The sequence below is a fragment of the Gracilinanus agilis genome, chromosome 2 (assembly GCF_016433145.1).
Source record: "Gracilinanus agilis isolate LMUSP501 chromosome 2, AgileGrace, whole genome shotgun sequence".
Classification (NCBI taxonomy): domain Eukaryota; kingdom Metazoa; phylum Chordata; class Mammalia; order Didelphimorphia; family Didelphidae; genus Gracilinanus; species Gracilinanus agilis.
This window is the reverse complement of record NC_058131.1, coordinates 235,269,059-235,282,627: the sequence shown is the minus strand read 5'-3', so window position 1 is coordinate 235,282,627 and position 13,569 is coordinate 235,269,059. Positions and strand designations below refer to the sequence as shown.

At 39.3% G+C, this 13,569-nt stretch overlaps 1 protein-coding gene and 1 pseudogene across 1 annotated transcript in view; both read right to left on the bottom strand.

Annotated features, from left to right (window-relative positions):
- The window catches only part of DNAJC27 (DnaJ heat shock protein family (Hsp40) member C27), a 62,547-nt gene extending 58,977 nt beyond the window's left edge, over positions 1 to 3,570 (bottom strand). The window contains exon 1 of the mRNA XM_044663766.1: positions 3,484 to 3,570. Within this exon, the coding sequence (XP_044519701.1) occupies positions 3,484 to 3,570 (87 nt within the window). The remainder of the gene's footprint in view (positions 1 to 3,483) is intronic.
- Positions 3,571 to 3,621: 51 nt separating this feature from the next.
- Positions 3,622 to 13,569, bottom strand: part of LOC123233525 — a 41,486-nt pseudogene continuing 31,538 nt past the window's right edge.

The following is a 13,569-nucleotide window of genomic DNA, read 5'->3' as shown; positions in this document are numbered from 1 at the left end:
AATCCAGTCAGTAGACAAATCTTATTTCCATCTCCACATCTCTCAAATCTTTGCCCTCCTCTCCATTCATTCAATAACTACTGGAGTTGAAACTCTCATTAACTCTAGCCTAGATTATTACATATCCTGCTAATTGGTTTTCCTGACTCAAGGCTTTTCCAATTCTGATCTATTGCAGTCACCAAAGTGATTTTTTTTTCTTTCTTTTTTTTTTTAACCCTTACCTTTCACCTTAGAATCAATAATATGTATTGGTTCCAAGGCAGAAGAGTGTTAAGAGCTGGGCAATGGGGGTTAAGTGACTTGCCCAGGGTCACAAAGGTAGGAAGTATCTGAGGCCAGATTTGAAACTAGGATCTCCCATCTCTAGGTCTGATTCTCAGTCCACTGAGCCACCCAGCTGCCCCCCAAAGTGATTTTCTTAAGTGCAGTTTGGACCATGCCACCCCACCCTCCATATTAAACTCGAGTGGTTCCCTATTACCTTTAGAAACAAAAGCTCTTCACAACCTGTCCTTTTCCTAGTTTTCATATACAGTAATATCTTCTGTGGTTAACCAGACTAACCTATTTGCTGGTCTTCATTCTGGACACTCCAACTCTATGCTTTTACACTGGCAGTCCCTGATGCCTGAAACATAATTCCATATTTTTCACCTCATTAAACCAATTGTTTCTTTCAAGATTCAGCTCAAGCAATTCTGCAAGAGGTTTTTCCTAATTGTCTCAACTGCTAATGGCTCCTCTCTATCTTGTATATCTATCTGGAAAACCTACTTTTTGGCTTTCCCTTCCTACCAGAGAAGTATTCTGAATTTTTTTCTTTTTCTTTTATGGGGTATTTACAATACTTTATTGTAAATTTTGGGTTAAATATAGATTTCTGAGTTCCTAAACTTTTTCTGATCTGTTGGTCTTTGAGTGTCATCTGCAACTTCTATAAAACTCCCTCCGAATTTCCCATTTAATTTCTTATGCTGACTTATGATATATCAAAACCTTGATGGGGAATTCTGGATGTGGAAAGGATAACTGTACTTTGTATCATATAGCCAACTATATATATATATATATATATATGTATATATATATGCATATGTATGCATATATACACACACGTGTATGTATATGTGTATGTATACATATATATACACACATGTTTTCTTCCCCATTAAAATGCAAGCTCTTTGACTGCAGGGACTATTTAATTTTAGTCTTTGTAAAATAATAATAATACCAAGCATTACATAATATTTGAAGGTTTACAAAATACTTTACATGTGTTATGTTTTACTCACAGCAACCCTGGGAGGTAGGTGTTATTATTTATTGCAATTGAGGGAACTGAAGCTGGTTGAAGATAAGTGAGTTGCCCCTGGTCACATGGTTAGTGAGGCTGAATTTGAATTAAGGTCTTCCCAAATTTCAATTTCCTCATCTGTTAAATAGAGATGACATTTGTGCTACCTCCCTCACAGAGTTATGAGAATCAAATGAAAGAGTAGCCGCAAAGAACTGTGCAAACTTTAAAATGTCATATTAATACCAGCAGGTAACTGTGACTTTCATATATGTCAATCTGGAAAAACACAGAACCACTAAAGTAGTCAGCAAAACCCAATTTTTAATCAGGAAAGAGAGAGTGTTTAATATTCTGTCACCACATAGAGTCAAGTACCTAAAAACCATACAGAGCCAAGGGTTCTGAGACTCTAGAAACAGTATCTCTGAGAGATGATTCTCTAAAGAACAACAGAACTTGGGGACTTAAATACCTTTTGGGGAACTGAGGACAGGGAAGTATAATTGATTGGCTTTACAATGGCTACCTGGAAATGAGAAGTCCAAGATAGCGATATCAGCGGAGAAACTTCTAAGACAAAAAGGGTACTGTCTACTAGTCCCACCTAAACTTGGGATCATTAAATACTATTGTTCAGTCTATTGTTCAGTCTTAAAATGAAATCTTGGGAATAAAGTGAATCTAAGACTCCCAAGGGGTGAATTCTCAGGGAACAGGGGCAAACTTGGGGTTTCCAAAAACCCAGTTGACATATATAATTAAAAAAAAAGGGCAATGGGGGTCCGATGGGGGTGGGTTTAAATACTGATTGTGGGCGCAGGATTATTATCATATGAGTGATCACAGCCAATCCCTCCCAACTGACTGGAAGTACAGAGAGGCTGACTTAGGTTCAACAGAAAAATATACATTCTAATAATCAAAGCTGTTTCTAAATGGAAAAGAAAGGATTTCCTTTCTAAGGCGAAGAGCTCTTGTTTGGTTTTAAAGTAGTTTGTCAGGGAGGAAGGTTCATGATGTCATAAACCTGGAGCAGGAAGAGATCTTAGAGATCCATCTGGCTCAACCTCATTCTGAAGAAACTGAGGCCCAGAATAATTAAGTGATTTGTGAGGGGGTCAATAAATGCCAGAAATGAGATAAACCCAGGTTCCCGGAGTCCAGAGCCAGTGCTCTTGCTACTACTTTACTTCCATAGTTTGATTTTCCTGGTTTCTTTCAATATTCAAATCAAATCCCACCTCCTGCAGCTTCCTTTCTTAGACTGCCTTCCATGTGCCAGGCAAATCTTTTATGTGCCTATTTAAATCTTCTTCATTATAATAAACATTTCTTAAGGGCAAGAGCCCTAGGTGGCTTTCTTGGAATCCACAGGTCCAGGCACAAAGACTGAACCACAGGGCTTCCAAATGGACCAGGTTGAATTGTAAGACCTCTAAGATCCTTCCCAACTTTCGGGTTCTAACAGAAACAGCTAGTATTTTTAATGTTCTTTAAGATTTGAAAAGCTCCCATGTTAATACGTTTAATTTTATACCTGGAAACTAGAGAAACAGGGGTCAGCTCAAATGAAGAATGAACTTGTTAAGAACAAAAGAGGTCCAACATTGGAAGAGTTTGCCTTTAAAGGTAATAAGTTTCCCATCACTAGGGGTCTTCAAGTAGAAGCAGAATGACCACTTGCTGGGTATAGTCTTAAGGAGCCAGCTGGACTGGCCAGTCTCAGAGATCGCTTCCATCTCTAATAACCTCAGCTGCTCTCCTCAACCTGGGGCAGATATTTTATCTTTTCCAGGGGCTGGCCAGCTTGGGGCAATAGAAAAAGTGATGGTTTCAGAATTGACAGACTAAGTTCTAAATCTGTCTCTACCACTTACTACCTGAGTGACCTAGGAAAAGTCGCCGCCTTCTCCCTCGGGGCCTCAGTTTTTTCAGTATAAAATGAAGGGGTTGAAATGGGGTAGGTTACTAGAGCTCCTAGAAAAGGTCCTCTTCCGCCTTCCCCCAATTAGCCCCCAGCAATGTGGATAGGCCTGAAATCGTTGAGTGGCCGAGGCGGCAGCCAATGGACGCAGGCTCTGCAGTACCTAGGTTCCGCCCTTCACAGAGTCTTTCCCTTTTTCCTCCTACCCCACCCCACCCCCCGCCCGCCCCGCCCCCTCCCGGCGCGCGGTACTCACTTTCCCCACTTCTGCGTTGCCCATGGAGATGACTTTGATGCGCAGGGACTTGCCCGGCTCCTTCCGCTTCGGCATGCTGGCCTCCATTGCCCTCACGGCCGCAGGGCCAACGAACGGGACGTAGTCGTTGCTCTTTCGCTAAGCTCGCGAGTCGCTCGGGCCTCCGCCGCCCAATCGGGGAGCCGCCGTAGGTGCCGTCGCCGTCACCGCCTCAGCAACACGACCCGCCATCGCGGGCCCTGCTGCTGAGCAGCAGGCGCACGGTGAGCCTCGGGCGCGTGACGAGTCTCGCGAGGAGGAGAGGAGTGACGTCACTTCCCTCCCCCTCCCGGTGGTCTCCCTAAATCCAGTTCCTCGGTTCTTATTCCTTTCGTCGTTTTGGACGGACAGTCTAAAAAACGGAATGATTTTCGTGGACTTTAATTCGTCTGTTTCCTATAGGGTCTTAGTAATTTGCAGGCCCTGATGGACCCACCTTTATAAGAAGTATTGGGAGCCCTTGCCGGGCCCAGGCCGCCAACCCCAATTGAAGGCCTTCTTGAGTGGAGGAACATCCTCCACTCATGGCCTAGCAGTTTGGGGCATGTTTCATCTGCAAAATTAGAGCGTTGTTCTAGATACCGTCTAAGAGCACTTCTAACTTAGAAACTAGAACTATACGTTGGCTCTCACCCCTCCTACACAGTTTTCCAGCTTACTTTCAAGTCTTGTCTTCATTCGACGTTATAAAGCCCCTTGAGAACAGATTGTCCTGGCTTGTATTTGTGTCTCCAAACTTAGCACAGAGCCTGGCACTTGGGAAATCCGGTTTAATAAATTTTGCCTAACTCCTGAATTGAGTAAAATAGATTTAATTCTAGCCTGCCCAGGGCCCTCAAAATGCCTATAACAAGGCAGGGTAAGTCCTAATTTTACCTACCAGCCCAACCCCTACCCCTTCCTCTATGTGGCAACTTCAGGTGTCCAGTAACTGCCCTTCCATTATTCTGGACCATTTCATGGTCTCCTCAGACTGGTCAGCATCATAGTAAATGGGAAAATAGCAGAGGACTCAAGTTACAAATTAATACAATTTTTTTTTCCATCTGGAGGTATCAAAGACCAGAATCCAATTTTTTTATCTGTAGGACACCAAGATCTAGATCAAGATCTAGAGAAGCCCTTCCTGTTGCTAGTGGAGTTTGTTAACTCCATCCCTGGCTGAGGCACAGTGGTGACAGGGATTCTGGAGAGAGGAATATGAAGAAGGAGATGAATGTGAATTCCTGGGCCATAGCAAGAATATTTACTTTGTGGTTTCAGGAATTGAAATATTTCACCAGAGGCTGGAATGAGCTGAAGCCGGAGATAGCATTGGTGCCCATATTGTGTTCCACCACTTGCACAACATTTATTTTCCCATACAACTTGCAGGCTCCTTAGTCCCATGAAACAACTTGGGAGGTTTTTTTTTCTGTTGATTTAAAAATATCTTTTTTTCCATGCGATTTTTAATGTTTGTTTTCTGACATTTTGCAATCTATATTCTCTCTCCAAGAAGGCATGTATATGATACAGGTTGTACATATAGTATCATATAATGCATATTTACATGTTCATTGTGTGAAATAAAATATTGCCTATTTACACTAGAGAAAAATTCATGGAAGAAATAAAGTGAAGAATGGTAATATTTCAATCTGCATTTGGACTCCATCTGTTCCTTCTATGGTGGTGGATAGCCTTATGTGTCATGAGTCCCTTGGAGTTGTCCTGGATCCTTGCCTTTTTGATAATAGTTAAGTCATTCAGAGTTGATTATCATACATTATTGTTGTCCAGAAGATACTTGCTGGAGATGGCTAGAAAAGCCTGAGGGCAAACTCAGGTCAGTGAGGTAACTAACCATGATAAAAAGAAGGCCAGAATTGAGCTCAGCTCCACTCAATGTCTTTATCCTCTTCAATCATAGCTGAACATATTAGTGACTGGGCCAGTACCAATGGTTCTACCACAATTCCTCAGGGGTAACACATTAACCTTTCTCCAAGATCATGGATTGTCTTAATTTGGGCAGCTAGGTGGCTCAGTAGATAGAAAACCAAACCTATAATCAAGAAGACCTGGGTTTAAATGTAAACGAATGCATCCTAGCCATGTGACTCTGGACAAATCACTTAATCCCAATTCCCTAGCTCTTACTGCTCTTCTGTTTTAGACCCAATATTTAGTATTAATTCTAAGACAAAAGGTAATGGTTTTAAATAAAAAGATTAAATTCAGGATTTCCCCATGACCATCTCTTTTGGGGTGTGGGGGAAGGGAGAAGGACATGGCAGACAATCTCTCCCATGTGAGAGAGAACATGATAGGCATGAAGTATGCCTTGTGGCTTGTGGCAGCCACTTTCTTCCTTGCTAGGAATATAAATCTGAGCCTCAACTTTATGATGAGGCTGAATGGAGCCTGGTTAAACACCACACCTTGCCAAGCATATCCCTCCTCAGCCTGCCAAGTTAATGCACCAATGCTATCTCCGGCTTCAGCTCATTCCAGCCTCTGGTGAAATATTTCAATTCCTGAAACCACAAAGTAAATATTCTTGCTATGGCCCAGGAATTCACATTCATCTCCTTCTTCATATTCCTCTCTCCAGAATCCCTGTCACCACTGTGCCTCAGCCAGGGATGGAGTTAACAAACTCCACTAGCAACAGGAAGGGCTTCTCTAGATCTCAAGTGGGCATAGGAGCATGACTGTCCACAGGATCCAACATTTTCATTACATTCACCCCTAATTCTGGCTGCCCCTGTTCAATGGGCACAGAGGGCAGAACCAACAATAATAGGAGTCTTCTCCCCATCATAGTCGAATTGAGTAAGTAGCTTCTTTATTTCTAGCTCCACTATCACATTGTCCTGAACAGCATCTGCCTTATGAACAAATACCACCATGTGCTCCACATCAAACTATTTGGTAAGCAGTAGGTGTCTGGGCCATGGGGTCATCACTGACTGCCACATCAGGATGCAGCCACCCAGTGGGGCTTTGCAAACATTTATTAACTGGCAAAAGACTTAACATATCTGCTTCAACCTTCACAAATAAACCCAGAAAAGAACTGTATGAATTTAATTTTGAAACTTTGCAAGGAGTAGAGCTAAATAACTGGAGAAACATTCATTATTTACAACTAGATTAAGTGAATATAATTACTATCTAAGGTATTTTCCACAGTACAATACCAATCAAACTCCCAAAAGACCATTTATGAAACTAAAAAAATAATAAAGTATATATGGAAGAACAAAATGTCCAGAATCTCAATGGTAAGATGAAAAAAAAAGGAAAATAAGAGAGTCAACCAATACCAGATCTCAAATTGTTCTACATATTAGTAATCATTAAAAAAAATTATTTGGTACTAGTTAAAAAAGGGACATGAATCAACATCCATGGTAGCTACATTATTAGGTATACATAATACAGAAGCAAACAAAAACATTTATATTAATGAACCCAGAGTCCACAGTCTGGAGAAGAATTCATACTTTGATTTAAAAAAAAACAACTTCTGGAAATTAGACAGCAATCAATCAGAAATTAGACTTAGATTCACACCATGCTCCAAGATCAGCTCCAAATGGATTGGTGATATATAAAAGGTTACATGTGGGAAGCCAATAAGAGAATAGATAAAAATCTGAGACTCCTCTTTTGACCCCTTTTGTGATCCTTGTGATTTCTTCTTGAAAAGTATTATGGCCTTACTGAAAAGCTTTAAGTTCCTATCAAATCTGAATTTAAAGGGTTTAACACTGTTAACACAGCAAGGAATGCTGCTGCCTGTTACAGCTAAGGCCAAGATACTCCCCAACTTGGCTTTCTGATAAGAACCTAGTCAAGATTCAGCCTTGGCCTTGGTCTATTCTGAAGCCAATGTTTTGTGTTTTGATGTGACATAATTTGTAACTTCTGCATATCTGCGAAGTTTCTGGGGGGTTCTTTTTGTGAAATGAGTCTTGAAATATATATAATAAACTCCATGCTCCTGGAGCCAGAGCTGGAAGCATGAAGTAAAAGACATTTCCCTTGTTCTGTCCTTATTTCCTTATCAACTAAACTGTCATCAGATTATCAGAGATGATAAAGAGATCTCCACAGTTACATCATAAATTACAAAAACAAAGAAGATATTACCATTAGGATCTATAAATTGAAAAAGAGTCCATGACTAAACAAGTAATGAGATCACACAAGGTAAAACAGATAATTTTGCTTATATAAAATGTAAAAGGTTTATTACAAATGGATGTAACATAGTAAAAAAGAAATGAGGAACCAGGGGAAAAAATCTTTGCAACAACTGATTATGTCTGATAAATGTCCCATTTCAAAAGTACATGATAAACTGATTCAAAGTTTTAACTTGGGGGCAGCTGGGTGGCTCAGTGGATTGAGAACCAGGTCTAGAGATGAGAAGTCCTAGATTCAAATCCAGGCCTCAGACACTTTCTAGCTATGTGACCCTGGGCAAGTCACTTAACCCCCATTCTCTATCCCTTACCACTTTTCTGCCTTTGAGCCAATACACAGTATTGACTCCAAAATGGAAGGTAAGGGTTTGAAAAAAAAGTTATGTCATATACATTCCCTAATAAATAAATTAGTCAAATTAATATATATTCCCTAATTGATAAATTAAAGGATATGAACCAGCATTTTTCACAGGAAGAAATTTAAGCTATCAATAATCATGACAAAAATTCACTATATCACTAATAATTAGAATAATGCAAATTAATGCATCTTTGAAGTTCTACTTCACACCCATCAGGCAAAGATAATAAAAGAGGAAAATGATAAATATTGGAGGGGCTATACTAATATATTATTGATCAAGCTGTAAATTGAAAGCAATTTAAACCATATCCAACAAGTTACCAAGCTTTGCATACCCTTTCTCTACTTGTAAGAAAGAAAAAGATCTGTATATACAAAATTATTTAGAGTGACTTTTTTTTAATGGTAGTCAAAAATTGAGTATCCTATTGGGCTATTATTGTTCATCCTTCATTTCTGAAGAAGACTAATAATATCATAGATGATGACTTGTGAGTAAATTGGATTTAAAATAGATACAATTTCTCTGAAAAGACCTATGTGAATTGATGCAGAGTGAAATAAGCAAAACCAGAAGAACATTATACACAGTAACTGAAATATTGTGGATTGATCAAATGTGAAAGACTTAGCTACTCTCAGCCAATACAATGACCCAGGACAATTCTGAGGAACTTATGAAAAAAAAAATACTTTTCACCTATAGAGAAAGAACTGTTGGAGTAGAAATGCAGATGAAAACATACGATTTATCACTTGTTTATTTGGGTATATGATTTGGAGTTTGGTTTTATAAGATTATTCTCTTACAAAAATGAACAATATGGAAATATATTTTGAGTGATAATACATGTGTAACCCAGTGGAATTGTTTGTCAACTCAAGGCGGGGAGAGGGAAAAGGGGCAGGAGAGAACATAAATCATATATCTTTGGAAAACTTATGTGAAAACTTATTATTTGAATAAAATAAAGATAAAATGTTTAAAAAATAAAATAAAATGAATGCAGTTTCAAAGGGTTGTCAGCCTCACCTTCTCTTCCAAAGACATCTAAGTCTAGTGGTAGGACAAGAGTCAGGACAACTGACAATGGCCTGGGATGAAGTGGAGGACCTTGACATCTTTGATGTCTGACCAAACTCTAAGGGCCCCTACAGCACCTGCCTTAGCTGCCTTCATGGTCATTGGAACAAATTATTCTCATCTGCCCCTTCTGCCTAGGGAAGTCTTTGCATGCATAAGGTAGGCATGCCCCTAATTTACTGACAGGTTCGAGGCATATCTGTTACCTTCAACCTGGTTTAGCCCATCTGCTAAGATGGTTATATTGGGTTTTGGTTACTAAACATGCCACTTCATCCCAGGCCATTGTCAGTTGTCCTGACTCTTGTCCTACCACTAGACTTAGATATCTTTGGAAGAGAGGGTGAGGCTGACAACCCTTTGAAACTGCATTCATTTTATGAAATTATGAAAGATAAACACCAAAAATGAATAAGCAGCCCTGAAAAGGGCTTGGTAAGGCCTCACACCAAAGGTGCTAGTCCTCTCTACACCCTCCAATACATCCCTGAGAAATAGCTGAACAAATTGTGACATATAAATATAGTAGAATGTTATCATGTCTTTAGAAATGCTGAAATGAACAATTTCGGGGGATTGGGAAAACTTTTAAAAACCAATACAGAGGGTGGCAGCTGGGTGGCTCAATGGATTGAGAGCCAGGCCTAAAGACAGGAGGTCCTGGGTTCAAGTCTGACCTCAGATACTTCCTAGCTGTGTGACCCTGGGCAAGTTACTTAACCCCCCATTGCCTAGCCCTTACCATTCTTCTGCCTTGGAATCAGTACACAATATTGATTCTAAGATGGAAGATAAGGGTTTAAAAAAACATAACAATGCAGAATGAAATGAGCAGAAGTAGGAGAAATATTATATGATTATCACAGATGTAAAAAGATTTAATACATGCACAGATCATCTATGATGGAGGCATCCACATGCAAGATGACAGAGGCATCCTTCTGAGAGCCAGGGCTGGCATGTGAGTCAACATTGTGTTGGCCTACCCTATAAGTAAGAGCAGCATTTTTCTATTGGTCATATAGCCAGAATTGGCTGTATCTAAAATGATCTAATTGGGACAATCTCTTTCTTATTCAAGGGGCTATCAACTTTATTTCTGGAAACTCTAAGTTTGCCCCTGGTCCTTTAGGAACTTGCCTTGGGGGAAGCCCCTGCCTGACCTGACTCAGCCTACCTCAGAACTGAACAATAGACTCTTGAGGTATTTAATCATCCCAGTTTAGATAAGATTAGTAGTCAAGCCTTAGGTATCCTTTTTTTTTGTTTGTTTTGAAAGTTTATCAACACTAATTTGAGAGTCCAGCTCCTGGCTGGAAACATTTTTTTTGTAGCTAGTGTAAAGCATCAGCCTCTTCTGTCAGTCAAGCTCTGGGCTACTCCTTTCTTTGTATCCAGTGTAGAGCTAATCAATCATACTTCCCTGCCCTTTGTTCCCCCAAAAGGTATATAAGGCCCCCAAAGTTGTTACTCTTTGGAGAATCATCTTCAGTGATGCATTCTCTCACTGTCCCCTGAGTCCAGAGCTTTGACTTTGTGGAGGCCAACTATTAATGACATGTTTCTTATCTGATTAAAGATTTTGTTTGTTTGTCTTTAAGATTTGTTTTTTCTAACCATTTTCCAGAAACAACCCCCCTCTGCTTCCTGCCAGGTCTGATAAACTTAAAAAGTAAAAAAGATATACATATTCAAACATGGCTAACGTGAGAATTTAGATAGATATATATCAAAGGATTTGTTTGTGAGGGAGGTTTCTTTTTTAACTTGTTCAGTGGTAGAGAATAGAATGGTGATAATGGTGATGGGGACAGATTAATTGTTAAATATCTGTTACTTTAAATAAAAGTGTTGAACCTTAAAAAAAAAAAAAGAAGAAACCAAGGTGGCTATGGTAAGTAATGTTCCCATTTTACAAATGAAGAAACTGAATTGAATGACATAAGACCATAGTAGTCACACAGACTGATCGGGATAAAAATAAAAGTGTACCCAGTGCCACCCACTCAAAATAAAGGAATATCTGAAGTCAGAAAATAAAAGTAAAAAAGGGCAGTTGTTTATTCTTTTCCTCCAGAGAAAGGCAGAAATCCTAATGGCGAATTTAATGCCTTGGAGCAAAAACAAACATTTTATAGGTTCCTAACAAAAGCCTCTCCCTTCCCTCTTCTCCTGTCAGGTGCCTGTTTTGAACCTTGACTTGTAATCTGAATGTATGGGCTAAGTTCAGGGTATTGGTGAGGCACAAAAGAAGTGTTATATTAATGTTCCTTTAATATTCTTTTTTTTTTTAAACCCTTAACTTCTGTGTATTGGCTCCTTGGTGGAAGAGTGGCAAGGGGGGGCAATGGGGAGGGGGGGCAAGCAACTTGCCCAGGGTAACACAGCTGGGAAGTGTCTGAGGCCAGATTTGAACCTAGGACCTCCTATCTCTAGGCCTGACTCTCAATCCACTGAGCTACCCAGCTGCCCCAACCCACTGCTTTTGTAAATGAAACTGAGACTCAGAAAGGTTGTGACAGCCCAAATTCTCACATAGTTTTTAAGTGACAGAGCTGGGTTTTGAATTCAGGTGTAGCATACTTTTCCATTTACCAGGCTGCTTCCCAATGTATCTTCTACATTCAGAATCCTGCTTTCCTTTACCAGGAGATAGTGAGAAGTAATTGGATTTAAAATATCTTTTATTTCATTATTGTATTATAAAAAATGCTGAGCAGGATGATTTCAGAAAAACCTAGAAAGACTTATATAAATTGATGCAAAGCCAAGCAAGCAGAACCAAGAGAGCATTGGGCACAATAACAGTAATACTATATGATGAACAATTGTGAATGACTTAGCTATTCTCAGCAATACAGTGATCCAAAACAATCTCAAAGGACTCAATGAAAAATGTTATCCACATATAGAGAAGGAACTCTGATGGAGTCTGAATACAAACCAAAAGGTACTTTTTCACTTTCTTTGTTTTTTGTTTGTTTGAGTTCTCTTCCACAAAATGACTAATATTAAAAAAAATGTTTTACATAATTGCACATATAAAATCTACATCAGATTGCTTAGTCTCAAGGATGATAGGGAGGGAGAGAATTTAGAACACAAAACTGAAAAAATGAAACAAAAAGGGTACTGGAACAAGGTATTTTCACACTGATGTCAGAGATCTATGGAGCTATGAAAGTAAATATATTCATTTCTGAAAAAAATCTACTATTCCATTCCTCTTATACCAATTAGAGCTATACAAAAAGAGAATGAGCTACCTCTAGCAAACATAGTCTAACCAAAAGTTCAAATGCAGTGCTTTAAGTTATGTCACAAAAAGAAAATGTTTCTTTATGAACTGAGAAGTGTTTGTTTAAATTAAGACCACTCCCTCACCTCTAGCCCAGGTCTGTGATTTCATTGGTATGGGGAACTCCTGGTATGAGAACCCTCAACCAACACAGATTAGATGCTCATCTACAGTATATAACCATAGGATATGTCCTGGATTGCAGAGAGGGGACCTTCCCTTGGTTATATAGTCATCCCTTGCTATATTGAGGTTCATTTATCACAACTTCACTGTATTGCAGGTTTTTAAAAAATATATATCTAATTTTGTATCTCCCAGTTACATTTATCACAACACACTATTGACTGATGGAGTGAAAGACAACCAACCACAGCATTGTGTTCTGTATCCTGGGCATTGATCGGCTCAGTGACTGTAGGTTAAAAGAGAGTGGAAAAGGTTTAGAGGAGAGTGGGAAGGGTTTATAAATCCTTATATAAAAATAATAAAATAAATATAACAGCCACTACTTTGTGGATTTTCACATATTGCAGGAGTCTCTGGAACATAACTCCCACAATAGGTGAGGGGATTACTGTATAGTGTAATTTGGAAGTGCAGAGTTTTGTTTTAGAACAAGATGTTGAAAGATGACCAACTATCAAGCCTTATGAAGCATCAAATCATCTTTCCTTGCATTATATAAAGAACTATTTTTAAGAAATGTATCAAGCTTGCTAAGGGCCTTTGATAAAACAGTAGGAATTTTCCATTACCCAAGAAAAAGAAGCAATAACTTCTCTCTCTACCACTAGGTGACTCCCTGAGTCTATAAAACATGGGGAAATAAGTTCTGGTATATAGTAAGGAAAGTTATAGGAAGAGAGCTACAAAAATAGTTTTATTTGTTTGAGGATGGAATAATTGGCATTATGTTTCCCATACCTGGGGCTCCCTTCACTCTCTCCCCAACCATATAAAATCCCTTACTTCAAGGCACAGTTCAGGGGCCAGCTCCACCATGAGATCTCCTCTCTCTCTCTCTCTCTCTCTCTCTCTCTCTCTCTCTCTCTCTCTCTCTCTCTCTCTCTCTCTCTCTTTCTCTCTCTCTCTCTTTTTC